We start from the raw sequence: 27162 nt of genomic DNA, 5'->3' as shown, positions 1-27162 counted from the left end.
TTTAATGTGTTTATTTCTTTAAAATAGAAGTATGTGAATAGATACCAAGAGCGAGAGTGAAAAAACCATAAGTGCCCCTGGTGTGTTTTCCTCACAAATCTCTGACTTGAGCTCCTGCAGAGGCCCAACAGGCTGCTCCCTTGGCAGACACTCCTGTTGTCTCTCTGCATTGCAGCAGGAACACAAACTGACCTAGTGGAAGAAAGTGAGGCTCTGCAGGGGCCCCCTTCATTGGCAAATGTCTCTCGCAGATTCCTGGCACAGAAGATCCCATCCAGAAGATCCCCCTGCACCATAGGAACAAATCCTCCTCTTCAAGGCGGCTGCTGGACTAAGGAATCCCACAGAGCCTTCTATGACCCCCACCTAGCACCTGGTTCCTTGTAAATTCCTTCAACAGACAGACCCGAGAGACCCTTCTGTGACCCTCAACAAAGAAGAAGAAATGTTCCTACAGCCTATGAGAAGAGGGCAGCGCAACCAGCACCTCTACACAATGTAGAAGAGGCTTCTAAGGAAGAGGTGGACCAAGCAGCTCTCCCTTTCTGAACACACCTGGACGTTGTCTTGTTTCACTGGCACCGAAATGCAGGCTGGGGTGAGAAAAGCTGAGGAAACAGGCCTAAGTCAAGCCAAGGAACAGGACCACCAATAGCCCTATGGTCACCTGCAGACTCGCATTTAGAAGGTAGAGGCCTTTAGCCCTTTAGCTGCCTGCATCTGTCTGCCCAGGTGAGATACCTGCTCTTCTTCACACAGTGATTCTCCTGTGTGGTTCATTGCTATGAGATGTAGAAGGGCCACTAAATCGGATAACGTTAAAAGAGGCTTGCATAAATTCAGGGAGAACTATAAGGCTTAAGACTCCTAATGAGGGGGAGGGTCAAGCCTTCATTTCCTCCTTGAGAGCAAACAGGGGCATCTGGGCTACCTCTGTGAGAAGCAGAATCACAGAGAGGTTGGACTGATGTATTTGGGCTCTCATGAGCATTTTCTAATCTTCTTGTAGTTGTGCGAAGATGGACATGTCCGTATTCAGACACTCTGATTTCTCTTCATATGAAAGAAGAAACAGCGCATAGGAAGATTCTGCACCAGAATCCATTTGGTGGAAGGAAGCCAGGTGAGGTCCCCTTCTGCGGCTTCTACGGGTGGATTCAGAAACCGGGCCAGGTGGAACCGGGGAACAGGAAGACGAAGGAGACCACATCAGAAGCACAAGTGGGCCCCTCAGTTACTTAAGACCAGCCCCCTGCCCAGTCTTCATCACACGACTAGCTTTCAATTGAGAATGATAATGAAAATATGTTAGGGTAACATTTAGCACGTTGTTGAAAGGGAAAGCAATCTATCTCTAAGTTTGGAGAAAGAAGGAACATCCATCTTGAGTTTATGATGTCACATCCATAAAAAGAAGAGGCTGACTTGACAGGATGCAAGGGAGATGCTTTCAGCTGTTGGAAGGACTCAGAACTATAATGGAAGGAGCAGACCATTTTATCCTCTGATAATTAAATGAATCCAAAAATGGCAATTCTTCTTCCTGCCCTGATTTTTAATTTCCTTCAGGTCTTACTGAGACGTCTGCACCTCGAGGAGACAGGAGCTCCACTCCTTCTGCTTCAGCATTGTTGGGCCATAAATCATTCTGCAGTAAACACTGCTGCAGAACAAGCCTAGCCATGATCTGAGCAGGCGCCTTCATCCAATCCATGTTCTTTCCTCAGGCCCTGCCTCCACCAGAAAAGGAGGTTTCTCCGCAGCGCCTTTTTGGTGGAAATGTGTTGAAAAAGGACCTGGTCATTTCTATAAGGGAACCTGTGGCCAACTGAGGAAGGTCACTGAATAAAACCCTGCAAAGTAGGAGAGTCCATTCTCTGATAAATTACAGGACTCTCAGGAAAGAAGACGCAAACCCAGAACTGAAGCCCTAATGTGGATTAATGTCACCAGGTCTTCTTGCTCAACCACAAGACGCCTCTGAAGGAAGGAAAAGCAGAGAGGCATTTGTGGGGTGAGGAAATAGTTAAGAAGTTCAACCACCCACAGCGAGAAGCAGAGAACAGGGCAGAGTCAGGCATCCTGCACCTTCCCTGCCAGAAAGACCCGTTGGCCAGGGGGCAGGTGGGAGCTTGGTCCAGTCTTCCTTGCTGAGGGTTCCAAAAAGTGCCAGAGGGATAAAGTTGGGCCCAGGAATTTACAGTACCTGTATCCATCCCATCAGCTATCAAGGGGGTCCACCCATCCCCACAGCACTTCCCCACTGCTCTGGGGGCCTCAGTTTCCATATCATGACTGAATATATATCAAGCACCCGGTCTAAGTTTTGTAACATACTAAAAGCAAAACTCTGAGCAGCATTTCTTGTCCTGGCTCATGACCAAGTTTCCTGCCAAACAATTTCCCAGAAGGGCAGATATAAAGGCAGAACAGCTACAAACAAAAGTCTTTCAAAACTTGGCTGGTTCTTCGGCCACCTACCATCATGAGTCTCCACTGCTGCTCCTGGCAGACCTTCAAGACCCTCTCAAGTGTTGGCTACCATTCTTGGTGAGAGAGTGGGAGAGAACGGCAGACCTGGAGGTGGAGTGAAAAGAGGACTCAGCCTAGAATCCCTGTGTAGCCAGAAGCAGTGAACCTTCTTGGAATTCTGTTCCTTTATCAAACCCCAAGCACAGGCTGACCTTAGTTAAGAAGATTCCTGTGCACAGGTTTCTTCTAGCAATAAACCAGTTGAATAAGACCTTCACATGTGGACCTGGGCTTTGGCACCCAACAAGTGCAGACCTTCCACTTCTCAGAGTACTTGCATTCTCTCCAGGAACAGAAGACACCATCATGGGTGATTGGAATGCTAAAGTAGGAAGCCAAAAGATAACCGGAATAACAGGCAAGTTTGGCCTTGGAGTACAAGATGAAGCAGGGCACGGGCTGATAGAATTTTGTCAAGAGAATATAATGGTCATAGCAAATACTCTTTTCAAACAACCCAAGAGACGACTCTACACATGGACATCACCAGATGGTCAACACAGAAATCAGGTTGACTATGTGCTCTGCAGCCAAAGATGGAGAAGCTCTATACAGTCAGTAAAAACAAGACCAGGAACTGACTGTGGCTCAGATCATGAGCTTGTTGAAAATTTAGGTTTAAACTGAAGAAAGTAGGGGAAAGCACTGGGCCACTCAGTTGTGAACTAAATCATACCCCTGGTGAATATACAGTAGAGATGACAAATAGATTTAAAGAATTAGAACTGATAGACAGAGTGCCTGAAGAACTATGGATGGAGGTTCGCAGCATTGTACAAGAGGTAGCAACTAAAACCATCCCAAAGAAAAAGAAATGCAAGAAAGCAAAATGGCTGTCTGAGGAAGCTTTGCAAATAACTGAGGAAAGAAGGGAAGTGAAAGGCAAGGGAGAAAGAGAAAGATACACCCAATTGAATGCAGAATTCCAGAGAATAGCTAGAAGAGATAAGAATGCTTTCTTAAATGAATAGTGCAAAAAATAGAAGAAAACAATAGAATTGGGGTACCAGTGATCTCTTCAAGAATAGTGGAGAAGAGAATGTTTCATGCAAAGGTGGGCATGATAAAGGACCAAAATGGCAGGGACCTAGCAGAGGCAAAAGAGATTAAGATGGCAAAATTACACAGAAGACCTATACATGAATGAGCTTAATGTCCCTGGTGATAACTGAGATGGGATGGTCACTGACCTCCAGCCAGACATCCTAGAATGTGAGGTCAAATGGGTCTTAGAAAATCTGAGCAACAACAAAGCCAGTGGAGGCAACAGTATTTCAGCTGAGCTATTCAAAATCTTAAAAGGCGATGCAGTAAAAGTACTACACTCAATTTGCCAGCAAATTTGGAAAACTCAACAGTGGCCACAGGATTGGAAAAGGTCAGTTTACATTCCAAATCAAAAGAAGGGCAATGCCAAATAATGTTCAATCGCACAATTGCACTCATTTTACATGCTAGTAAAGTTATGCTTAAAATCCTACAAGCTAGGCTCCAGCAGTCTGTGGATCGAGAACTACCAGAAGTACAGACAGGCTTTTGAAGAGGCAGAGGAACTAGAGAGCAAATTGCCAACATATGCTGGGTCATGGAGAAAGCAAGGGAGTTCCAGAAAAATATCTACTTCTGCTTCATTGACTATGCTAAAGCCTTTGATTGTGTAGCTCACAAAAAAATTGTGGCAAGTTCTTAAAGAGATGGGAGTACCATACCATCTTATTTGACTCTTGAGAATGCTATATGCAGGTCAAGAAACAACAGTGAGAACTGGACACGAAACCACTGATTGGTTCAAAATTGGGAAATGAGTCCAGCAAGACTGTATCCTGTCACCCTGCCTATTTAACTTATATGCAGAGCAGATCATGAAAAAGGTGGGGCTAGATAAGTCAAAAGTTGGAATTAAGATTGCCGGGAGAAATATCAACAACCTCAGATATGCAGATGATACCACTCCAATGGCAGAAAGTGAAGAGGAACTAAAGAGCCTCTTGATATGGGTGAAGAAGGAGAGTGCAAAAGTTGGCTTGAAACTCAACATTAAGAAAACTAAGATCATGGCATCCGTCCCTCTCAATTCCTGGCAAATAGATGGGGAAGAAATGGAGGTAGTTATATCACCACAGATGGGAACTGCAGCCAAGAAATTAAAAGACACTTGCTTCTGGGGAGGAAAGCTATGGCAAATCTAGACAGCATACTAAAAACAGAGACATCACCCTGCCAACAAAAGTGTGTATAGTTAAGGCTATGGTTTTTTCAGTTACAATGTATGGCTGTGAAAGTTGGACCATAAGGAAGGCTGAGTCCCTTGGACTGCAAGGCCATCCAACCGGTCAGTCCTAGAGAAGATCAACCCTGACTGCTCTTTAGAAGGCCAGATTCTGAAGAGGAAACTCAAGTATTTTGGTCACTTAATGCGAAGGAAGGACTCCCTGGAGAAGAGCCTGATGTTGGCAAAGACTGAGGGCAAAAGAAGAAGAAGGGGACGGCAGAGAATGAGGTGGATGGATGGAGTCACTGAAGTAGTCGGCGTGAGCTTAAATGGACTCCGGGGGATGGTAGAGGACAGGAACACTTGGAGGAACGTTGTCTATGGGGTTGCAATGAATTGGACATGACTTCACAACTAGCAACAACAGGCTAGTGAAAAGAAGGACCGAGGGTGACATGATAACAATATTCAAATATTTGAGGGGTTGTCACAGCGAAGAGGAGTCAAACTATTATTCAAAGGAGCTGAGGGCAAGACAAGAAGCAATGGATGGAAGAGAAATCCAACCTAGAACTAAGGAGAAATTTCCTGACAGTGAGAACAATCCATCAGTGGAATGGCTGGCCTCCAGAGGCTGTGGCTGCTCCATCAGGGAAATTTTCAAGAAGAGATTTGACAACCATTGGTCCAAAATCTAGCGGGTCTTCTGCTTGTGCATGGGATTGGACGAGAAGACCTCTAAGGGCCTTTTCAACTCTGATATTCTATATTGAGTAAATCCTTTTCACATTCACTGCTGCCAAGCCAGGTCTCCCTATCCTATTCTTGTACCTTTCATTTTCCATGCTCAGATGCAAAATGTTGTAATTCCCTATTAAATTCTATGCTATTAATTTCAGTCCATTACCGAAGCCTGTCTAGACTTTGTGGAACTATTTATTTCTTCTCTAAAGTAATAGACACTTTAGCAGGCAGCATAACATTGCAATAAATAAGGTTAATAAATAAGAGTATAACTTCTTTTTTTTTTGAAATTTTTTAATTAATTTTATTACAGAAAAAGAACAAAAAAAAAATCATCTTAAATTACATCTGGTAGAAAGCGTATCCATTGGTCACAAGTACATTTCGTGCGTTCCTTCCACAATCACATATATTCCATTCAGTTTGAGTATTTGAGTATTTATTAATACTTATAGGCCGCCCTTTTCCCTGAGGGGACTCAGGGTGGCTTACATAAAATGAGGGGGGGGGGTTATACAGACAATACAGTTTAAATTGTATATGTTAACATTTATATATTTTACTATCACCATACCACCATTTTCATTTAATTAAGATTTCAAGAACACAGCCACCTGCTGGTATTTTTTTTCCTTCCCCCAGTCTCAATCAATTTGCCATATCTTATATCTTTATAACATATTCTAAGAAAAAAGTCAATTAATAGGACATCTAACATTTCCTCTCCCTAACATATCTTTATTATTATTATTATTATTATTATTATTATTATTATTATTATTATTATTATAGTTAACTAAAGGTTATTTACTATTTTTCTCTCCTCTCCTCTCCACAGGCACAAAAAGAAAACAATCTCTAAACAACAATCTATTAATATGTGTTAACAAAATGACCATTTAAAATCTAAGACAATCTAAAAAATGTTGACATTTCTACTTGATAATCACCAAAGTATACATTAACATTCCCTTTTGTTATTGTAGTTAAAAGATAGCAGAAAAAAAAGAAAAATTGTTTGCTATTTATGCCACCTCTCATTCTAATCCAAATTATTTATAGCTTCATAACAAGATCTAAACACAATTTTATAAGATTTATAAGTCTTTTCACCAAATCTCAATTACAATTTGTGGACCGGTTGTTTATCCTAATTAAGGTTATCATTTCATTGTTAATATCATGGTAAGTTATATGTTAACGAATAAACATTCACTGATAATTTATAAGAGTCTACAAAATACTAAAATCCCTATTTATTAATCATCAAAGATTAGCTAATTTTTATCATCAACTGGCATTATCAACCAGTGTCTTTCCAATAGCAAAAAAGTTCTTTCTCTCTCGCCAGCAGTTGTGTCGATTCTCTTATTGGCATCTTTTCAGAGTTTAAAACTTCTCTCCACACCCTATAGCTTAAAGGATCTCTCATGTAGCTTCGTTGTTCTTTAATTGTTATTGACGTAGGCTTAGCTTTGGTTATCAAACTTATTTCTGGATATATTTGTCTTCTTAATTCCATCCTTTTCACTCTTATTTTCCCTCCTGCATCTTGAAGTTGGAGGAAAGGCTCCAAGTTGTCAAAAACACTTTTCCAGCTTCCCTTCTTTCTGCTTACACTCATATTTAGTCCATTAATAGATTCATCTGACGTCTTATCTTTGTTTTCTATATTTCCATTCTCTTCTTTGGTCTCTGGGGCTCCAACCCCCTCCTCTTTTACTGTAGCACCCCATAGACTGTTCCATTTCTTGTCAAATCTCTCAAGTCCTTCTGAAATGTTTTGAAGTCCAGCCAGGATGTTTTGAATTATTAGGTTTTCTTCCTCTGAATATTGATCCATTTTTCAAAATGTAAAGGAATATAAAGAAAGAGAAAATAGGAAAAAGGAATCTGCCACTCTAGCCTATCAAAATTTTAGGGGATGTGTCTGTATTTATTTTAAATCTTAAACACAAGTTCTTTCAAAGTTTTTAAAGTAGAAGGGTTCTTATCTCTTACTTGTCTTTTCCTTCTCTTGCCAAGATGTTTTCCAGTAGCACCAACAAAACAGGTTTCGTGCTTTTAAGTCTTTATCAGGTTTTATAAGCAAATTCCAAACCCTTCCATTGCAAGGTCAGTAAAACCAAATAAAGCAGAACAAAGAATACGTTGTGTCCAAAGAAAAACAAAGTTCAGGCTTTGGCTTCCAAGTGGCAGATTCAATAATCATTCAATTATTATTTTTTTATACTTTTTCCTTAGATATCTTTAATGTAATTTTAACCAATAGAAGGAAAAATTTGTTGAAATAAGAAGTTTAATTTAAGCCAACAGAAAATAAATTAGGGTAGTAAAAAAAATAGAGAAAAAAAGATCAGTCCATAGACTTCAAGCAGGGAAACAGGAAACGTTGCAATTACTTCAATCCACAAAACATCATTACAAACCAGAGCAGGAAATTTTCTAATAGCAGTCCAATAAGTATCAAATTCGCCACTTTATTCTTACTTTGAGGACTAGTTATTATTTATTTTTAAAAAGAAAAAAAATTTCTTAACGCAGATCTTCTGAAAGTAAAAGAAGAAGAAAAAACTTAACCAGATGGAATGCTTTCGCTTTGCCTTTTCCTTCGGGAGCCGTCTCCGACTATGCCAGCCTGGGGGCTGCCTGTTTGTCTTCGGTTGGAAGCGCTACCCTTGGGTCAATCAGGGACTTTGCGGTGTCCCTGTGACCAACAAGGTTTTGGCTTCCTTGTCACCGTCTCTTCGGGACGGTTTAGGTCCTATCAGACCATCCAAGGACAAAAGTTTCATCGGCGGACTCGGACTGTCAAGCCCGTGCGATGTGTCATCGCGACGTTGGATCCTCCTCTCCAAATAAGAGTATAACTTCTGTCTTGCTCCAGTTTTGAATGTAGGCTTGGATGGATGGATGATGAATGGATGGACAGTCATTCTTCTCAGTTCTGAAGACCTGGTAAGTGTAGCCTCAAATTGTTTGATATATTGTTGAACAACACAGAGCCCAAGACTGAGGCCTGTTGTCCTCTCCGGCAGACAGAGTAAGAATTGGAAGAGACTTTGGAGGTCTTCTGATCCAAACCCCTGCACAAGCTCAAGACCATATACCATTCCAGACAATTGGCTGTCCAGTTTCTTCTTAGAAGCCTCCAGTGATGGAGCACCCACAACTTCTGAAGGCAAGCCATTCCACCTGTTCTCACTGTTAGGAAATTTATCCTTAATTCTAGATTGGATCTCTCTTTAATAATATTCTGTTACTTCTTGTCCTGCCTTCTGGTGCTTTGGAAAACAGGTTGACCCCCCTCTTCTTTGTGGCAGCCCCTCAAATATCAGAATACTGGTATCATGTCACTCCAGTCCTTCTTTTCACTAGACTAGCCAAACCCAATTCCTGCAACCATTCTTTGTAGGTTTTAGCCTCCAGCTCCCTAAACATCTTTGTTGCTCTTCTCTGTACTCTTTCCAGAGTCTCAACATCCTTTTTATAATATGGTGACCAAAACTAGATGCAGGATTCCGGGTGTGGTCTTACTAAGGCTTTATGAAACCTTTGACTGCTCTCCTCTCCTCTTTTGGGGCACACCAATCATCCAAGGAATGTTCAAAGATTAAAGAGAGAGGTCACCTCGGCTAGTTCCTTCAGTATCCTAGGAGGGGATTCATCTGCCCCTGGAGATCTGGATTTCTTTATATTAATTCATGTCTCCTTGCCTATCCTAAGCAACAATCCCCCTACCCACCCCCACAAGGACAAAATCACAGTCATGGGAGCTCCATTTCCATTTGAAACAAAATTCAAGCAATCATAACTAGCTAATCTGCCATTTCCTTTAATTTCCATTTAGCAGAAAATTCACATGGTGCAGCCATCCCTTCCTCTTCTTTCCATACATATCAAAAACCCTTTTTTACCACATGGTACAAGCCGTTGCAGAGGAAACATCTAAGCCTCTCTCTAAAACCTTTTTCCAGCCGAGCCTTTTGCAAAGACCTAAAAGAGCCTCTGATAAAACACTGAATGTTGTAAGTGTACAAAAAGCTAGGAAGCCATCTTCAGAGCACATGACGCACAAGGTACTGATTAGACATTCTCCCGTCCTGACCTTTGTAAAAACCTCAAAGATTTTTTTCTCAGCTGAGTCAAATTCATTTGCCTGATAAGTTTATTAAATTCATTTTTCGCTGCATGATTTTCTGGTGGTTTTCGAATGTCTCTATTTTGCTTTAAAAAAAGGATGACAGACGCTGCATTCTGGGAAATGCATTATATCAATGTTCAAGATCTTGACGACAGGCAGCAAGTGGAGAGACAGACATCAGTAGGAACAACCAGAAGAGCAAAGTCAAAGGCGGAAAGATGGGATAGAGAGTCCATACTGCACGGGAGCAGCAGCAGCAGCAGATACAAAAAGAATCTGGGTATTTTGGTGGCTCACAATCTTGAGCCAAAAAGGCAATTCAAGGGAGTTTAAGATGAAATCAAGAGAGGAACTAATAATATATGGACAGAGCTGTCGTGATTTTCCCATTTACAATTATCACAAAGATTCAAAATGGATATAAAGACTTATGGGGATGGGGCAAAGCAAGATAAAATTTGAAGTATAATTGTGCATCAATGATAACATGTAATTGCTAAAAAGTATACATGCTTTGGATGGTTAGATCAGTTAGATCCGGGGTGTCAAACTCAAGGCCCGGGGGGCTGATCCGGCCTCCAGGATACTTACATCTGGCCATGAGGCCACCCTAGAAACAGCGAACGACTGGCCCACAATGCTTCTACCAGGGAAAGCATGCAGCCCTCCTGAGCTCCATTTTCACTGGCAGAGGGTTGCAGAAGGCCCTGGCACCCAAAAATGGAGCTCGGGAACCCGTTTTGCTGGCAGAGCACTCGGGCCACCACAGGCACCCCGACAGCAGTGATGTTGAGCTGGCCACACCCCCTGGCCACACCCATTCTGCCCCTCCCCCCCGGTCAAACACAAGCCTGAAATCAAGTTTGACACCCCTGAGCTAGATCATTGAAAGTATTATGATGCAACTTTAGAGAGGTGGTTTAAAATATATTGCCCTTCACTACTGCAAATAATATCAGAAGCTTCTGCTTTGCATCTTTTATCTTCCCTTTCTATTTTTAACTTTTTTTATTCTAGCACTTTTTGCTTTGCTTTTTTTTCTTTTCTCCCTTACTCAATATTAGTTTGCATTAGTTTTTATCTTATCATATATATATATATATATATACACACACACACACACATACATACATACATACATACATACATACATAGGCTATATATATATATATATAGGCTATATATATATAGGCTCCCCAAGCCATCTTCCAATGACCAGTAATATTGGCAGTTTCAGTCAATAGGAGGTGACGGCTGGGAGCGTTCCTGCTCCTTTCCGGCAGGCGCTCTGCTCCTCAGGGCCCGTTGGGGAAGAGTCTGCTGGAAGCAGCTCCTCCTGAAGCAGCCCAGAAAGGCACTGTGTTCAGGGCAAGGCTGGCACCTCACAGCTGGGCTCTGGGGTGGCTTCTGCCCTGCCTCCTCTCAGGCGTGTCCTTCCATGACCCAGAGACGTCTCCAGGCGCAGGGGAGCAGCCCAAGGCTCAGAACAGAGGCCCTTCACAAGAGGCTTAGTGCTGCCCCACAATAGCCCCTTGTTCTAGGCAAATGGCCGGGCTAAGGGCAACCTCGACACCACACAGCCCCCACAGCTTAGGCTGCAAAGGAAGCCGCCCTCTCGGCACCTGCCTGATTTCAGCCCCACGCCGGTCCTCTCCTGCTCTGCCAGTTCCCATTTTTCCCAGGCTGGGATGTCAAGCTGATTGGTGTCAACCATCCCATTTGGCACATCCCAAAAAAGAAGAAACTCCTGGCACGTAGGAACTACCAAGAATAAAACTTTATTAAAAGATCCATTTAGGCACAGCAGAAGCAAAGTCATAAAAACCCACATGGGTAAAACCCAATTTTCACCCCTGGACCGCCCACAGTTGGGAGGGCAGCATATAAATCCAATAAACCAAACAGTTCATTGCGCACCAATTGCACTCAGTACTTTTGTTTTGGGAATCACATTCTGTGATCTCCAAAGAGATCTCTTCCTAGGGCTTTATTGGATTGGCCACTGGACGAATGTGGTAATGAATTGGCAGTATAGTTCGCAAAGCCTAGGAAGCTCTGTAGGTGCCTCCTGGTTTGTGGGGGCTCCCATTCCAGTATGGCTTTCACTTTGCTAGGGTCCATTTCCACTCCCTCATATGGTACTCCAGATAGTCCAAGAGAGTTTTGTGAAACTTACACTTGGATAGCTTCATGGAGGGTTGGGTTCTCTACAGTTTTTTGAGTACTGCCCTGACTAGCTTCACAAGCTCTTCAGGGGTTTTGGGGTATATTAATATTTTGTCCAACTACACCAAGTCCCTTTTGTATATCACTGTCACTCTCGTAAAAGGTTGGACCCGCTCAGGTGGCAGTTGGTGTTCTCTCTTCCTCACTGGACTGGGGAGAGAACTTGATGGGGGGGGTCTCTTCCTTTTGGGCTGACTGGCAGGTGGAAGAGAAGGGATCCCAGTTGCTGCTGAGGCCATGGAGGCCACTTGCTGCCACATCAAGGGAGAGATGGTGGAGCCCGCTGCCACTGCTCCTTGCACCAGGGACCCAATTGTCCTGGTAGGTGCTGGCACCACCAGCTGCAGGATGGGAGGAAATGGGGCGGTTAGTGATTTCATTCCCCCGTCCCAGGTGCACAGTGCGGCTGCAGCACCAGGTGACGCGGCTCCTTTGATCTCTAGCCCGCTGAACTTTTCCCCAGTTGCTCCACTGGTGGGCTGTGGGTGGCTACTGGAAGTTCTCACTCGATCAGCTCGTACCACTTGCTCCCCAGGAACATGTTGACTTCCAAGGGGATTAGGGGGTCCTCAGCTTCTGCTGCCTTCCTACATTCACGGCCAAGCGGTCTTTAGTCTCTGGTAGGGGGCATCTCTCCGCCATTCCCTTAAGCTCATTGGCTGCAGTTGCACCTCTCGGCTGTTTGAATCGTGCACCTGCCGGCTGTGCCCCTATCCTGGTATGCAACACCACCGGGGCTTCTTGAGGTTTCTCCCAACTTCTGCTTCTCCTCCGGCTGCTTGTCTATTTCCAACATCTCAGGGATTCTGACCTCCTGGTGGGGTCCAGGTAGACACTATTGTGAGAGCTGACAATATCAAACTTCCCAAATGGCATATCCAAGAACCTGGCCTTGGAGGAGCTCCTATCCAGTGGCAGAGGCTCTCGTGCATTCCTTAGCCTCCCCCCACCCTAGGAATTTAGCAAACTCCCTCCCGTTTCTGTTTGGAAAACTGCAAGCTGGAAGTTGATGCAGGCAATGAAGAAAGCGAGTCAGCTTTGACAATTGGTTTGTAAGCTCTCCTCCTCCTCCACTTTGCCCCTTCTGGGTGCGCTATCATCATCTTGAATGCAGTGCATCCACACTTTCCCAGGCCCCAACTGTGTCCCTGCCCCCCACCCCCCGAAAGCCCCTCCAGCCATCCAATGTCTCAGTTTGAGCAGTTTTCCAGGCTCCTCTTTCCAGAAATGCTATCTCTTTGAAGACCTTGGCCCCACAGACCAAAAGAGGCAGGTGGAGGTGAGAGACAGTATCTTGCTTGGGCTGAAAGTGGCCATATGCTTCAGCTCATCCACTCATCCAGAGAGCAATGCCTTTGGCGTTGAGAGAGCACTGGAGCATTGTCGAGGAGATGCAGCGGCCATTTATCCCGTGTTTCCATAGTAATGCTCAGCCCTCTGAGCCACACAAAGGCCCCCAAATAAAGGAGCAGCCATTCCAGATGGCATGCTGAGGGAAGCCGAGAGGCAGACGCTCATGTGGCTTTTCCTTCTGGAGGTTTACAGCTCACTCTTTAGCAAAACTGTCAGGGCTCTGCACCTTTTCCCTTGCAATGGCATCCGAGGGCTTCCCTGACCCTTCGGTTGACGCCTCCTCAACCCTTTCCAGCTCCCAAGGCAGCTGCTAGATCAGCTCAAATCAAACTGGAAAGAATGGAGAGATCTGGAATATTGCATCCAATACATAAGGGTGCTGAGGAAGTGAAAAGAGTAGAGAGAAGAGCATCATAGTTGGTGAGGAAGTTGGAGCTGAACCCTATTGAAGAGATAGGGGAGGAGGGGAAAGGGAGGGAATAATCATTTGTCTTGGATGGTCTGAGGATTCCTACCCTGAGGGAGGTTTCTACTAAGCCCCCCAAGTCCCACCCATCCCTATCATTTGTGGTTCTCCAGGCTCAGAACTTCAACTGGTATTACTGGACATGGGTTCCAATCCAAGCACAAGGAGGAACTTGATGTCCCTGGGATCTGTCATCATTGTGACTAGATCCTTAACATTTATCAACTAAGATAATTCTGTATCATTTGAGTAGAGGATAAAAATATCTTTGAAGGATCAAATTTCATTCCAACCCTCTTCGAATGTGAGGATGTGGTCGGGATGCTAGCCTAGAATTCAAGATTGGGAGTTCTAGTCTTGCTATAGGCATGAAAAATCATCTGGATGCCTTTGGGCCAGTCCCTCTCTCTCCATCTCACAGCAAAAATAGGAGGAGGAAAAAGGAGTATTAGGTATGTTCGTCACCTTATTTACAAAAAATAAGAAAGGCGGGATAAAAAAAATCTAAAAATTAAAAATTAATAGTAATAAATGAAATGGCTCCCCAAACCTCTGAAATCTGGACAAGCAGCTGTGCTCTTACAACATTACTGTAGGACAATTTAAGGGCAATGACTGATGGATTCCTCTGGCACCATTTTCACTTAGAGCGGGGGTGTCCAAACTTGGGAACTTTAAGACTTGTGGATTTCAACTACCAGAATTCCCCAGCCAGCATGTTCCCCAGTTCCTAAGTTTGGACACCCCCGACTTAGAGCCAGCCTCACCAGCTGGAAGGAAAAAGACCCACAATTGTACCATTTGCTTCCTTTGTTAAGGCAGGAAAGGATTGGGGGCCTGAGGGACCTTTTTTCATCTGGCCAGGTTGCTGGGGATTAGATGCTCCTCACCACTAGATGGATCATCTCTGTTCCTCTGAAAGACCATCCCATCTCCACCCAAAAACAATCAGGTTCACTGGTTGGAGTGGGAGAGGAGGGGAGGGGGGAGTGAAGCGGGAGCAAGTTCACAAGGCCCATTGGGAGAATTTCCTTAACAAGCCCTGAAAGTTTAGAAAACTTAAGAAAACAAGGGCCTCCGTTTGTGGAAATATCTATGCTGCTGGTAAAAAATGAAACAGAAACTTGAAGATTTCTCTAAGAAATTCTCCAGATCAGTGTTTCTTGACCGTGGCCACTTTAAGATGGGTGGACTTCAATCCCCAGAATCCCCCAGCCAGCATGATTCTGTGAGTTGAAGTTCACCCATCTTAAAGTGGCCCGGTTTAGAAAGACTGCTCCGGAGAATTAATGTCTTGTGTAATCAAAGGAGATTACTCCGAGCCTCTGTTTCCCATTGCCCCCTTTCCTGACCTAAGGAAAGATTTCCGCCATACCTCATCTAGTAATGGTTTTGCTATCTGCTCCATCAGGGCCTGTTAGCCCTTCTATCACATCTCACCAGCCTCATCCCAGGCCCATCCTCCATGTCATCAATTTCTTGGCTGGTCTATTTTGGGACACAGATTTACTGCTCTTTCTGTCGCTTGGACAGATGCTAGAGTCTGGAGACTATAAGGAATTAGATGACAGCCATCAGATTTGTATTAAATCCCTGCCAGAGAGAGAAGCTGCTCCTCTGGATCCAGTCCAATTCCAGGACTTAGTGATCCACAGGCCACTTTCCTCTACCAGCATTCACCTGGGAGCTTGTGACCACTTCCGCGGAAGGGATGGAGCACCAAACAAGGCTTTTCCACCAGCGGCTCCAACATCTTGGCAAAAGGGTGAAGCTGCCTCTTCTCCAGGTAAGTCAATGCAGAGGCTGCTGCTGTTTTAGGTCTACATAAAACAGTTTTATATTGATGTTACGCTTTTTATCTTCTAAAGCATGTTTTTATTGATTATCACAATAAGCTCCCCTTTTTTTTATACGAGTAGCGTACTACAAATCGCTACAAAACAGAATAACAGAGTTGGAAAAGACCTTGGAGGTATTCTAGCCCAACCACCCCACCCCCGCTCAGGCAGGAAACCCTAAACTATTTCAGAGAAATGGTTGTCAAATCTCTTCTTAAAAACCTCCAGTTTTGGAGCACCCACAACTTCTGGAGGCAAGTCGTTCCACTGATTAACTGCCAGGAAATTTCTTCTTAGTTCTCTCCTTGGTTAGTTTCTATCTGTTGCTTCTTGTCCTGCCCTCCGGTGCTTTGGAGACTAGATCTGACCCCTTTATCTGTGGCAGCCTCTGAAATATTGGAAGACATCTATTCTGTCACTCCTAGTCCTTCTTTTCATTATACTAGACATACCCAATTCCTGTAACCGTCCTTTATATATTTTAGCCATACAACGGCTGTCAGGGCAGGATGGATGAAGCAGTCTCCCGAACAGCTCGCCTTCAGAAGTTGTGGGAGCTTCTTCACTGGAAGTTTTCAAGAAGAGACTGGACTGCCACCTCTCATAAATGATAGGTCTCCTATTTAGGAGGAGGGGTGGACTAGATGACCTACAAGTTCCCTTCCAACTCTGTTGTTCTGTTCGTTCTGGCCCTTTTATGATCTGTGAACCTCAACCCCCCAGAATTCCTAAGAGGGTGATATAAATCCACGAAAATGAAGGTCTTTGCAGTGGCCACCAAACTTGGAATAAAACGAGTCCAAGTGGGAGATGAGGAAGGAGGGGATGTGAGCCCAGCCATAGCCAATAAGGTGCCTGCGGTGCTTCACTTGGAGCCTGGATCCCACCTCTGTCAAGGTAGACCTTCTCCTCATTTGAACAAATACCTGTATCAGGAAGCAAAACGGATTCATGTCCTGAGCCGGCCTGAGTGGATGAGCTGGATGGATATGCAGGTGGCGGCAGAGGAAAGAGCCCAATTCCGCACCTCCTTTAGTTCAGAAAAGAGGGCCTTGCAAACAGCCTTTTCAAGCACAGTCCAGGAAAACACAAGTGCCCAAATTTGTCTCTTCAGCTCAACCGTTCACCTGCTTCCCCCTTTGCAAGGATTTTGTCTGGGAGCAGAGGCAGCCATTTCAAGCCCTCCCTGCAAGTTTTCAGCTTTTCTAAAATGGCTGCTCCATGCCTTCCTGTTACCAATTCATTTCTTATTCCAAGCAGAATTGCTTATGATGGAAGCAGATGGGACACAGCTTCTCTTAATTAGGCCAGTTCATGTTGCCACGTGGATCCAGATTTCCTCGGGGACAAGGCCAAAACAAATTCGTGGGTAGTGATGTATCTAATGGCCTCCGGCAGAAACCCCTGAGATTCAAGACACTTCTAATCCAAATACTACAAGTGATATGCTCCACCCCCACTGCCCCATTCTCTCCTGAGGGCTTCTACACAACCCTTCCTTCTGCTTGACATGTTGACACACTAAGAAAGAGTCTACGAGAGGTTTCAGGTACATCCATGACCTGATGGGCCATGACCTAGTTTGAGGACAACCCTTGGGCTCCGTCTTGGGAGAACTGACCAAAGAAATTGCTGCTAAGTGTACTTCCCTCCCATAAACTTTGGATTGGAGTAGAACAACAACTATTCATTGGAGTAGATGGAAGAAAGGGCACCTCAACATCAGAGGTGGGTTGTTCCCAGTCCAGCCCGGATCAGGCGAACTGGTAGTAGCAGTGGTGGGAGGCTCTGCGCACCTGCCCGGACACTTCTGCGCATGCTCAGAAACATCACGCGCACGTACAAGCGAGCACGCAAGCATGACCAAACTGGTAGTGTCGGGATTTGCAAAACACCACTGCTCAACACTTAGGCAAGTTGTGGGTCAGAAAGGTCCCCTGTGTCTTCGTCTGAGAAAAGTGAATTACCCCCATCTGTAGTGGAAAAGCCGTGAATCTTGTCATGGGAATGTCAGACTGAAAAGTGAAAGGCAGGTCAGAAAATCCCAAGAAATGATTACCTCGGAGGGCTCTCCAGCCAAGGGCCTTCTCCTCACCTGTCCTCCCCTTCCTTTGGGGAAGATATAATTAATTGACCTTCCTTCCCTTCAAAGTAGCCCAGGTGATCCAGAGCTTCCTTCTTAATACTTCTAGGCTGCCTTTGTGGGGAGGGAGGGGGGAAGCACAGATTGAGAGGAGGCATGACGTCCTAATTCATAGCCCTAACTGTAATAAAAAGCCACACGTAAACAGATTTAATTTCAAAATGTCTGCAGAAAAAAAACATGTTCCTTGTCCTTCAAGAGAGGAAGGCTCTTCAAAAGAAACCCTCTGCAGCTACAGGTGCACCCTGGCATCACTTGCTCCCAAGGAGTCTTAAGCTTCTAAAGGGACAGCTGTCAATCAGTGCAGGTCTTTTTGATGGGGGGAAATGCCAACCACAGAAAAACAGGCTGACTACCACACTTTGTGGCAATGGAAGCTTCCATCTCCCAAGAATAGCCCTACTCAGAGCAGACCAAGCTGGTGCTCCAGCTATAATTCTGCTCATGCCCGTCTTCCTTCCTTCCTCCCTCCCCAAAAGCCCTGACGCTGCAGAAGACCAAGAGGCCTTCCAAGTGCATCAGAAGCCTTTCTGGAACAGACTCTGTCCCAGTCCTCGGACCAGCCTTGGTGCCTCTGAAAAACGGTTCTCCTTCTCCAAGTTGAACCGTAACACCTGACCGCCCAAAGGCAAGAGAAGACAACGGTGGAGAAGTCAAGAGCAGATGCCAAGGTCCCGAGAGGGAGACAACCCACTAAAGGAAAGCCAACCGGCTTGGCCAGTAAAAAGACCCTCCCTTACCAGAAGAAGCAAGGCTGCTCCCTATATTCTGTGACCCCCGCCCTCACGCCCAACTCAGACCCCTTCTTTTGCCTGGAGAGGGGCACCCCTCCCATGAACAGCCTGGCACTTTCGCACTACATGCCAATGTCAAATTTGAGATTTAGATCCTATTCAATGGAATGGCAAGGGAGGGGGCAGGGAGCCAGGAGAGCCTTCCTGCCTGTGTCAGTCGGCGCAGCGCTTCTCCTGCTGACAGCGATCCGCTGCTCCTCCGAGGCCAAGGAGAAAGAGTGAGCAGGGATGAAGCAGGCAGGCACCCGCCCCAGCTCAGCCCAGACAAAAGGCCTGGGGGCGAGGGATGGAGGGGGCTGGCGTGTCTGGAGGCCCCTCATGCAGCTGGCTGAGATTCAGTCTTATTGCTAGGACACCTAGACCTAAAGACTTGGTATTTCGTCTGCAAACAGATTACACCATGCAGGAGCTGAATGGGGCCATTTAGACCACAAAGCCCCCCCTTCTCTTGTGCCAGCATCCAAAGAGCAACTTAACCTATGGCTGCCCATCCTCCGCTTGGACTCCTCCACTCACTGGAGGATCTCAAGAAGAAAAGAATGAACAACCATTTGTCTGGGATGGAATAAGGTCTCCTAGAGTTGGACTAGAAGACCTCCAAGTCCTATTCTATTCCATTCCATTCATATTCCTATTCTTCCACTTCAATCCATTCCTCTATATTCTAATTCTATCTTCTGTCCTGCCCTTATTCCTATTCCTATTCTTCAGTTTTCTTAAAAGGATTTGTCCACTGTGGCTCACAACCCCATTCCTTATTGTGCATAGTGAGAGTGGACACCTAAAATGGGGCAGGACTTCAGCTGTGCCTGCCACACTGGAGCCCTTTGGAGCATTGCAGAGGTCCCTGGGTGGGTTTTCTCTGAAGCTGTTTATCATTTAAGTGACAAGAAGGGAGTTTCTAGGTCCTCTCTTGCTAAGACCAGTTCAAAGCAGCCACTGCCAAGGACTGCATTCACACCAGCAGCTCTTTGAGGCAAAAAGGATGGGGTGCAGGGCCTGGAAGATCAAAAGGAAAGGGGCCTCTTCGTATCCTGGTCACTCAGGAATGTACAACGAAAGCCCCCACAAAGAGGCAAACTCTTCCCCATGCGGGAAGACTCATCTCAGAAAGACGAAACCTTTTCCAGACCTTTCCGAACCCCGAACGTAAGGGACCCATAATATCACCCTGAGCATGACAATCATCTGCAGAGTTTCTATATGTCTGAGTCCTGGTCCAGAACTGGCCTTTGGGTGGGGAGGGGAAGCAACACAGGCTGGCTCCTGGCTGATTCAAAGAACCATAAAAACAGCCACTCCTAAAATAGCTGCTTGATGGAGAGACAGTAAGTTTGTCTGCAACTGTTGTAAAGAAGATCAGAAGGTACATCTTTAAATAGTTTTTTTTCTTTTCCCATTTTCTATCCATCCTGCTTTTTGCTCTAGGGGGGACATGATAGCAGTATTCCAGGGTATTCGAGGGGCTGCCACAAAGAAGAGGGGGTCAAATTATTCTCCAAAGCATCAGAAGACAAGAAACAATGGATGGAAACAACTCAATGAGAGAAGCAAACCCAGAACTAAGGAGAAATTTCCTGACATAGACAATCAACCCGTGGAACGACTTGTGGGTGTTCCGTCATTGGAGGCTTTCTAGAAGAGACTAGCCAGTCACCTATCTGAAATGTTACAGGGTCTCTTGCTTAAGTAGGGGGTTGTACTAGAAGACCTCCAAGTCCCTTCCAGCTCTATTTTGATTGCTTTTTTCTTTGTCATATGTTTTTTTCATGGTTATATTTTCTTCTTGTAAAAATATTTCATAAAATTACTTTAAAAGACAGCTGTTGGATAGAAACACTGACATCGCTTAATATAATTTTGTCTACTTGTTGATGGACACCCAGAATTATTTTATATAATATGGGTGATCGTACAAATCAGTTGAATCAGTAAATGCACTGGACGCAGCTGAATTTCAACCCCCTCCACCCCTCCCAGGTGTCGAGTTGTGTTCAAAGTCTGAGTACCCATAGCCCCCTGCAGAAAAATGCTTTGTCTTTTCAATAGGAGAGACATTGACAAAGCGGGCAGGAAAGAGAAAAGGGGCCTTTTGCCCAGCAGCCTCAGAGCTCTGAGAATGAACGAGGGAGACCGTGGGAAATCAGGGAGGTCGTCACCTTTGAAAGGAAAAATAGAGAACCTTCCATGAGGAATATTGCATACAATTACTGTTAATTCAGTTGGGGGAGGGGGAGTTCAGTTTACTTTATTGTCTGTAGTGTTTTGTTTCCTGAAACTGTCCAGTAAATTAGGAGATTCTGCCCAGAGTTGCACCAGAACCAGGATCTCAGCCCGTCAAAGCTTTGTTTTCCTGCATGCTGTTTCTACCAAAAGTTCCCTGTTGCTCTTTAGATCCATAACTGAATTTATTTATTTATTTATTAAACACATACTGCCCATCTCGCCAAAGGTGACTCCTTGATTGAATGCTTTGCAGTCACTCACTGCTTAAAGGTAAAAGCCATACATCTGTGTCTCTTTTCCTTTAAATAAATAAAATCTGACAGTATTTAAACCTTGGGCTTGTATTATAATTGTCTACATGACTATGAGCAGTTTGAGAAGAATGGTTGAAAGTGGGATCTAAATTACGTTAACCAAAGGGCTGACCTTGAGTTGTGACCTTTGCTCAGTTCTCGGTGGCTGAAAACCACTCCGTTTGCCAGCATCCATGAGGCAGGAGCTCCTAAAATCTTGGAAGTCTGCTTTTCCAGACGTTGCCTTTGTTTCATCTTTCCTGCCTGCGTTTTAAGAACTGGTGCCTGGGCTGGTTCACTTGAGCACCCGGATGGGGATGGGGGGATGTTTCCATGCTTGCTACTGTCTACCCCCCTCCCCCACCCCCAGGCAGAGGAAGATGCATTCTGGACTCTTCCAATGGAGTCGGCCAATGCCAGTTTTGAATGACCCAGACTCTGCCGGTTCTGCAGAAGGGGGAAGTGAGTCACTGAACACTGAACGGGGCAAGGATGCTCTGCTTCCGCGCATGCAAATCACTCTCTGGTGCCCCCTGAAGACTCCTGGAAAAGAGGCATGGGGGGTTGCTGCCCTGAGGAAGGGGGCGGCTGAGGCTCTGAGGGGAGGGGGGTGTAGCAGCCGCAGATAGTTCAGGTTGACCCAGGCAGCCAGTGGACAGCTCCCCCTCTCCTCCCCTGTGTCAGAGCAGCAACCGATGACTCCATGGGGCTGGGGGTGGGGGGTATCCGCTGCCGCCATTGTCTGTTGTCTCTTGGCTCTCCCTGAATTGGCAAAGCTACACCAAAGAAGCTACATCAGAGAGAGAGAGGGAGGGAGGGAGGGAGGGAGGGAGGGAGGGAGAGAGAGAGAGAGAGAGAGAGAGAGAGAGAGAGAGAGAGAGAGAGAGAGAGAGAGAGAGAGAGAGAGAAAGAGAGAGGGCAGAAACTGGCTGAGATTTCTCCTCTCTTGCAGGCAGAACTGGGAAGAAATTCAAAGTAAATGCAGCCGTTTCAGAAAGAAGATCTGCTTGGAATAAATTGGGGGATTCGTTGATACAGCATTTATTGGCAGAGGTGAAGGAAAAAGAGGATTTTTGTCAACTTTGTTTTTTTGAGCGATATGAAGCTATACTGAGAGGAATCCTTCATCAATATTTATGGAACCAGAGGGAGAATTCTCAACTGCTCCAACTGAGACTCAGAGATGCCAGAAAATCTCTATTCCCAAAAGACCCCGGTGGCTTCTCCCCACTGAGCCATTATGGCCACAAGTTACAGACAGGCTTACTCTCCAGAGACCTCTCCGATGACCATCTGGTCTTAGAATCACAGGGCTGTTAATCATTCGATTGAGCCTCCAGACACTTTATCATCTTTGTTGCTCCTATGTACATTTTTTCAGATGTCCCAACATCTGCTTTGTATAATGGTGAAGTCAACATAGTATTTATTCCCAGTCTGGTCTCACCAGTGCAGTATGAAGAGGTACTAATACTTCTCATGATCTTAGCATTATCCCTCTGTTGATGCAGCCTAGGATTGCATTGGCCTTTTTGGCAGCTGCAACACCCTGCTGGCTCATACTTCAGTGATTGTCCACTAGGACCTCTAGATCTCTCTCACAGTTATTATTGTTGAGCCACAACTGTTGAGCTATTCTAAACGTGTGCATTTGGTTTTTCTTGCCTATGCATCGGACCTTACCTTTCTCTCCAATGAACTGCACTTTGCTCACAGGACCAGTGTTCAGGTCTCTAGAGATCCTTCTGAACCTTGAGTCTATCTTCTAAGGCAGGGGCATCAAGCTCACCTCATCACAGCAGCAGCATGTGACTTTCCCCCCCACCATTCGCTAAACTGGGCATGGGCGTGGCCAATGCATGACGCATCTGACATGTGGGCTGGGAGTTTTACAGCCCTGTTCTAAAGTGTTGGCTATTACCCCCCACCCACCCAAAGCTCAGTGCCATCTGCAAATTTGATGAATTCCTCTTCTATCCCCTCATCTACATCATGTCTGAAGATGTTGAAGAGTACAGATAATCCCTCATTTATGACTACAATTGAGCTCAATATTTACGTTGTTAAGTGAGACATTTGTTAAGTGAGTTTTGCCCATTTTACAACCTTCCCACTACAGTTGTTAAGTGAATCACTGCAGTTATTAAGTTAGTACCAACAGCACTTAGAGTTCAGTTTACAGTCACCATACTTGTGACTGCAAAAATTTGGGTAACAATTAACAATTTGGTTGTTAAGTGAATCTGATTTCCCAATTGACTGCTTGTCAGTAGGTCACAAAAGAGGATCATGTGACCCCGGGGTCCTACAACCGTCATAAATATGAAGCACTTGCCAAGCACCCGAATGAGAATCTTGTGACCATGGGGATGCTACAACAGTCGTAAGTCAGAAAAACGGTCATGTCATTTTTTTCCAGTGCCTTTGTAACTTCGAGCAGTCACTAAATGAACCATTTTAAGACAAGGACTCCCATACTGGGCCCAAAACAGAAGCTCATAGCATGCTTCCCTCTACACAGATGTAATACCATGGAGGACTACCCATTGAGCACAGCTGGTCAGCCAATTACGACTCCATCTGGTGGTGAAGCTGCCCATCTCACTTTGTTCTAGCTTTGTGGCTGACCTGCCCCGAAAAAAGTCCTGGCAGGCCAGGAGCTCTGCAGACACAAAGCGTCTGGGGAACAAGGTGGGGAGAAGTCCAGGAGCCCCGAGGCTGCTTTCTGTCCACCTGACTTCATGTTTCCCTTCCCTTGCCCCGGAAGTGCTGCACCAGAGGGTTGCTCAGAGCAAAGCATCTGGCACATGGTCACAAATAATGAATGGAGCAACCCAGGAAGCGCTTTGTGGTCAATGCCAGGAGCCAAAAGTCTTTTTGGGGACTGAGCAGAGGTGGGCAGCAGCTGGGGAAGGACCCAGCAGGTTCATGGCTAGGTGGAGCTCTCAGGGCCCCTGCCTTCTGCTGATCTCCATGTGAGCCTCCCCTGCTCAAGAGACTCCCTCTTGGTAACTCTGCCGGTTCAATCCCACCCAAGGCCCCCAGCCTGACTACAGAAACGTGGCCTCCTACACAGAGCAGAAGGAAAGGTGCCACTGGAGTCGCATCCCTTTCCCCTTGGAGAAGGCTAAGCGGAGCCCTTCCCCACTCAGGACCTGCTCCAAGCCAGGGCTCTGCCCACTACAAGGAATCGGGGCTTCATGGGGGATGCAGCACCATTGAATTGAAATGCCACCTGGGTCATTGGAGGGCTCTCTGTTGGGAGAGGCAGGGCAGAGCGAGTCTCTGGCAGCCAAAGAATCAGGAGGCATTTCCCAGCTGGACTGAAAGGCATCAGCTTCCATGGGCCGTCAGTTGGAAAAGGGGCTCCAGAGTCCCCCTGTTTCTTTGGGCTCAGCAGGGCTTCTTTCAGTTACTTTAGAGTTATTTCAGGTAAATGCGGAACAGATGCATGGATTTTATAGTCACGTGTTCTGATTAGAAGCCAGTTCCTCACATAATCAAGAGAATGAAAAATACTTCTAGAAAACGCACAGGTGCACCTCTTTCTTTTTAAATGGCAATGTGCAGCCTACTTTAAAACCAGCAAAATCGGAGCCTTGAGGCAAGAAAGAGTTGCGTGTTTCATCTTCTCACCCCCCAAATGACCTCCAGAATCCTCTATTTCTTCCTCTCTGCAAGTGACATTTTGGAGATGTCCTTAACTCCCAGGTGGGAAATGTTTGGGAACAAGAGAACTCTCCTCCCACCACCCAGACCCCTGGAGGAGGGCGAGACTCCAGAAAAGGCCAGAGCCTTTGCACAGACAGCTTTCCCTTCTCTTTGCCGGGAGACAATCCAAGCCACCAACCTAAGGCCAGCCTTCCAAGCTCCTGCTTGCGATTCCAGCCTCAAGAGAGCCGCACTTTGAGCACAGATCGGGGGTCCCTCCAGGCCAGCACAACAGCAGGACCAGGAGCTGAAGAATCCTGCCGCAGAGCTCCCCGGCAGGCCTGTGGCTCCCACACATTGCAGCAGGCAGAGATCTCCCCGTGCAGCTTGCAACCTAAGACTGACCCTGCCAAGGGTTACGCTGTGCTGAGTCTGGGAGCATTTGGCTGAGGGGACCAGTTGGGGCAAACTAAGTGTGGGACCAAGGCTGCTGAGAAGCCTGACCCTGGTTCAAGAGGGGCCAGAGCCAGGCCCCTTCCGCCAAACTGGAACAATGAGTGTTTCCATGCATCTCACGAAGCCCAGTGGCCCCATTAAGTCACAATGGCTAGGAGCATCCATCACCTCATGCGGTGAACCAGCTTTGGTGGGGGCAGGAAGCTGAAAGCACAAAACCAGTTCAATACTGGGGAAATCCTCCACCCGCAATGGGAAGGGGGCAGGGGTGGCTGGAGCTCTTCCAGCAGCTCCCTGGAACCCTGAAAGGAGGAGATGCCACAACTCGCCTGGACTCCGGAGCCTCCCCACTGGGGCCTCAGTCGGGCCCTGGGAGCGTTTATGGGCCCCAAGATGAACCACCTCAGCCCAGCAAACGGCTGGAGGCTTTTTCCCAGAGCCGCTTCCTTCTTTGGGGGAAACCTACTTCAAAACGGCCCCCACCCCACTTCAAACGGAACGCCCGCCATTCTCTCCGACGGGCCACCGCTCGCCCCTCATCGCCCTGCGACCAAGCCAAACTCCCCACCAGCCGTCTCCAACGCGCGCCAGCCAGCCGGGCTGCAGCCAAGGACCCGCGGCTAAGAGGCGAACTGCTGAGCCGCTCAGGAACCGCCGCTTCTCCGGGCCGGCCAGGAGGCCCCGCTCGGGCTTCGGGCACAGCGAGCAGTGGGGCGGAGGAGCAGCGGCGACCCCAGGAGGCGCCCGCCCTGGCACCGCAGCCCACCGGACAGCACCGTAACCCAACGCCGCTTCTGCCGCCGCCCCTCAGGAACCGGCCCCAAGAGCCGAGCGGCACAGCCGGCGGCGGTTCCGCGCCCAAGTCCCGGGCCGTCTGAGGCCGGGCGCAGAAAAGGCTCAGCCCCGAGACCACGGCATCCTCCCCCGCACCCCGCTCGCAGCTTCGGCGGCCAGGCCAATCTACCTTCCGACGTGCTTCGCACCAGTCGGGGGTCGCGTGGATGGCTCGGCCGACGGAGATGCCCCGTCCCGCAGCTGCGCCCTCGGCTCGGCCCGCCCCCCGCCGCGCCTCCCCGGACAGAAGTTTCTTCCCCGCCGCGTTTCGGCACCCGCCGCCGCCGGGCATGGCCGCTCCTCCGGCTACCGCCGAAGAGCCGCCGCCGCCCCCCCCCCCGAGCTCCCTGCGAGAGGCCGCCGCTCGCCAGGCCGCCACCGGCGCGGCGTTTTGCGGAGCGGCAAGCCAGGACAGCAGCCCGCCCGATGCCGAACTCCGGGCCCCGCGCCGGCTCCCCATGCATCCGGCCGCGCCGCAAGCCCACCTGGATGGTGCACGAGTACTCGTTGTCGTCGAGGAGGCGGACGGTGCAGCTGTAGTCGCGATCGAGGCTCCTGCTGCTGCCGCTCATCAGCCGGCTCAGCATCTTGGCCGGGGCGGCGGCGGACGGGGGCTCCGCGCCGGCTCCCTTCACATGGCCGGAGCAGGGGGCTCCCTGGCGGGCGAGGAGGGCTGCCGGCGCCGCCACCGCTGCCGCCGCCGCCGCCTGCCTCGGCTCGCCTCGCACAAAGCCCGGTTGGCAGGGAGTGCGCCGGGCAGGCGGCGAGCGGCGCGGCTTGCGGGGAGGGGGAGGGGGCGCTACGCCGAGCCAGGGTTGCGGGTTCGCCGCCGCCGAGGCCAATCCGGGCCCAGCGCCGCCTCTGACGAGCTCGCGCGCAAACCAATGTGCCGCTCCGTTTTTGTGGGGGGGGGGGCTCTCGGCCTCTCCAGCGGCGCCTGGGAAGCTGCCGCAGCTGCAACCGCGGTGACCCCTCCCTCCCCCGCGGCCCCTGCAGGGCCAGAACGCGCCCCCCCCCCGAGGAAGTGGCGGACGGGGAACAGCAGCTCGGCCGCGGCGACAGTCCTGATCCCGGGCAGGAGGCGGCCCCTGGGAGCCTCGGGGAGCGGTGCCCGCAGCCGGGCAAAGGGCGCGGAGGGACGCGGCGCCGGCGATGCGGAGCCGCCGCCGAGGGGCTCACAGTGAAGCCGGAGCGCTTACAGAGGGGCGGAGATGCGAGCGATGCTAGTCGCGGGTTCAGACGTGCGGGTG

The 27162-nt window shown here is 47.7% G+C and overlaps 1 protein-coding gene across 4 annotated transcripts in view; it reads right to left on the bottom strand.

The window, feature by feature from the left end:
• FRMD5 (FERM domain containing 5) overlaps window positions 1-26685 on the bottom strand; it is an 88601-nt gene extending 61916 nt beyond the window's left edge. The window contains exon 1 of one of the 4 annotated variants that reach the window (XM_087704409.1): window positions 26398-26685. In XM_087704409.1, the coding sequence (XP_087560535.1) occupies window positions 26398-26499 (102 nt within the window). In that variant the 5' untranslated portion in view covers window positions 26500-26685. The remainder of the gene's footprint in view (window positions 1-26397) is intronic. The other 3 variants (XM_087704407.1, XM_087704408.1, XM_087704406.1) reach the window with 3 other exon arrangements.
• Window positions 26686-27162: the final 477 nt, after the last annotated feature.

This window comes from Thamnophis sirtalis, unplaced genomic scaffold (assembly GCF_051295495.1).
Source record: "Thamnophis sirtalis isolate CommonGarterSnake01/CBP01778 unplaced genomic scaffold, rThaSir2_p1.2 scaffold_2, whole genome shotgun sequence".
Taxonomy (NCBI): Eukaryota; Metazoa; Chordata; class Lepidosauria; order Squamata; family Natricidae; genus Thamnophis; species Thamnophis sirtalis.
Note: the sequence above shows the minus strand (reverse complement) of the source record. Positions and strands in the feature narration are given on the sequence as shown.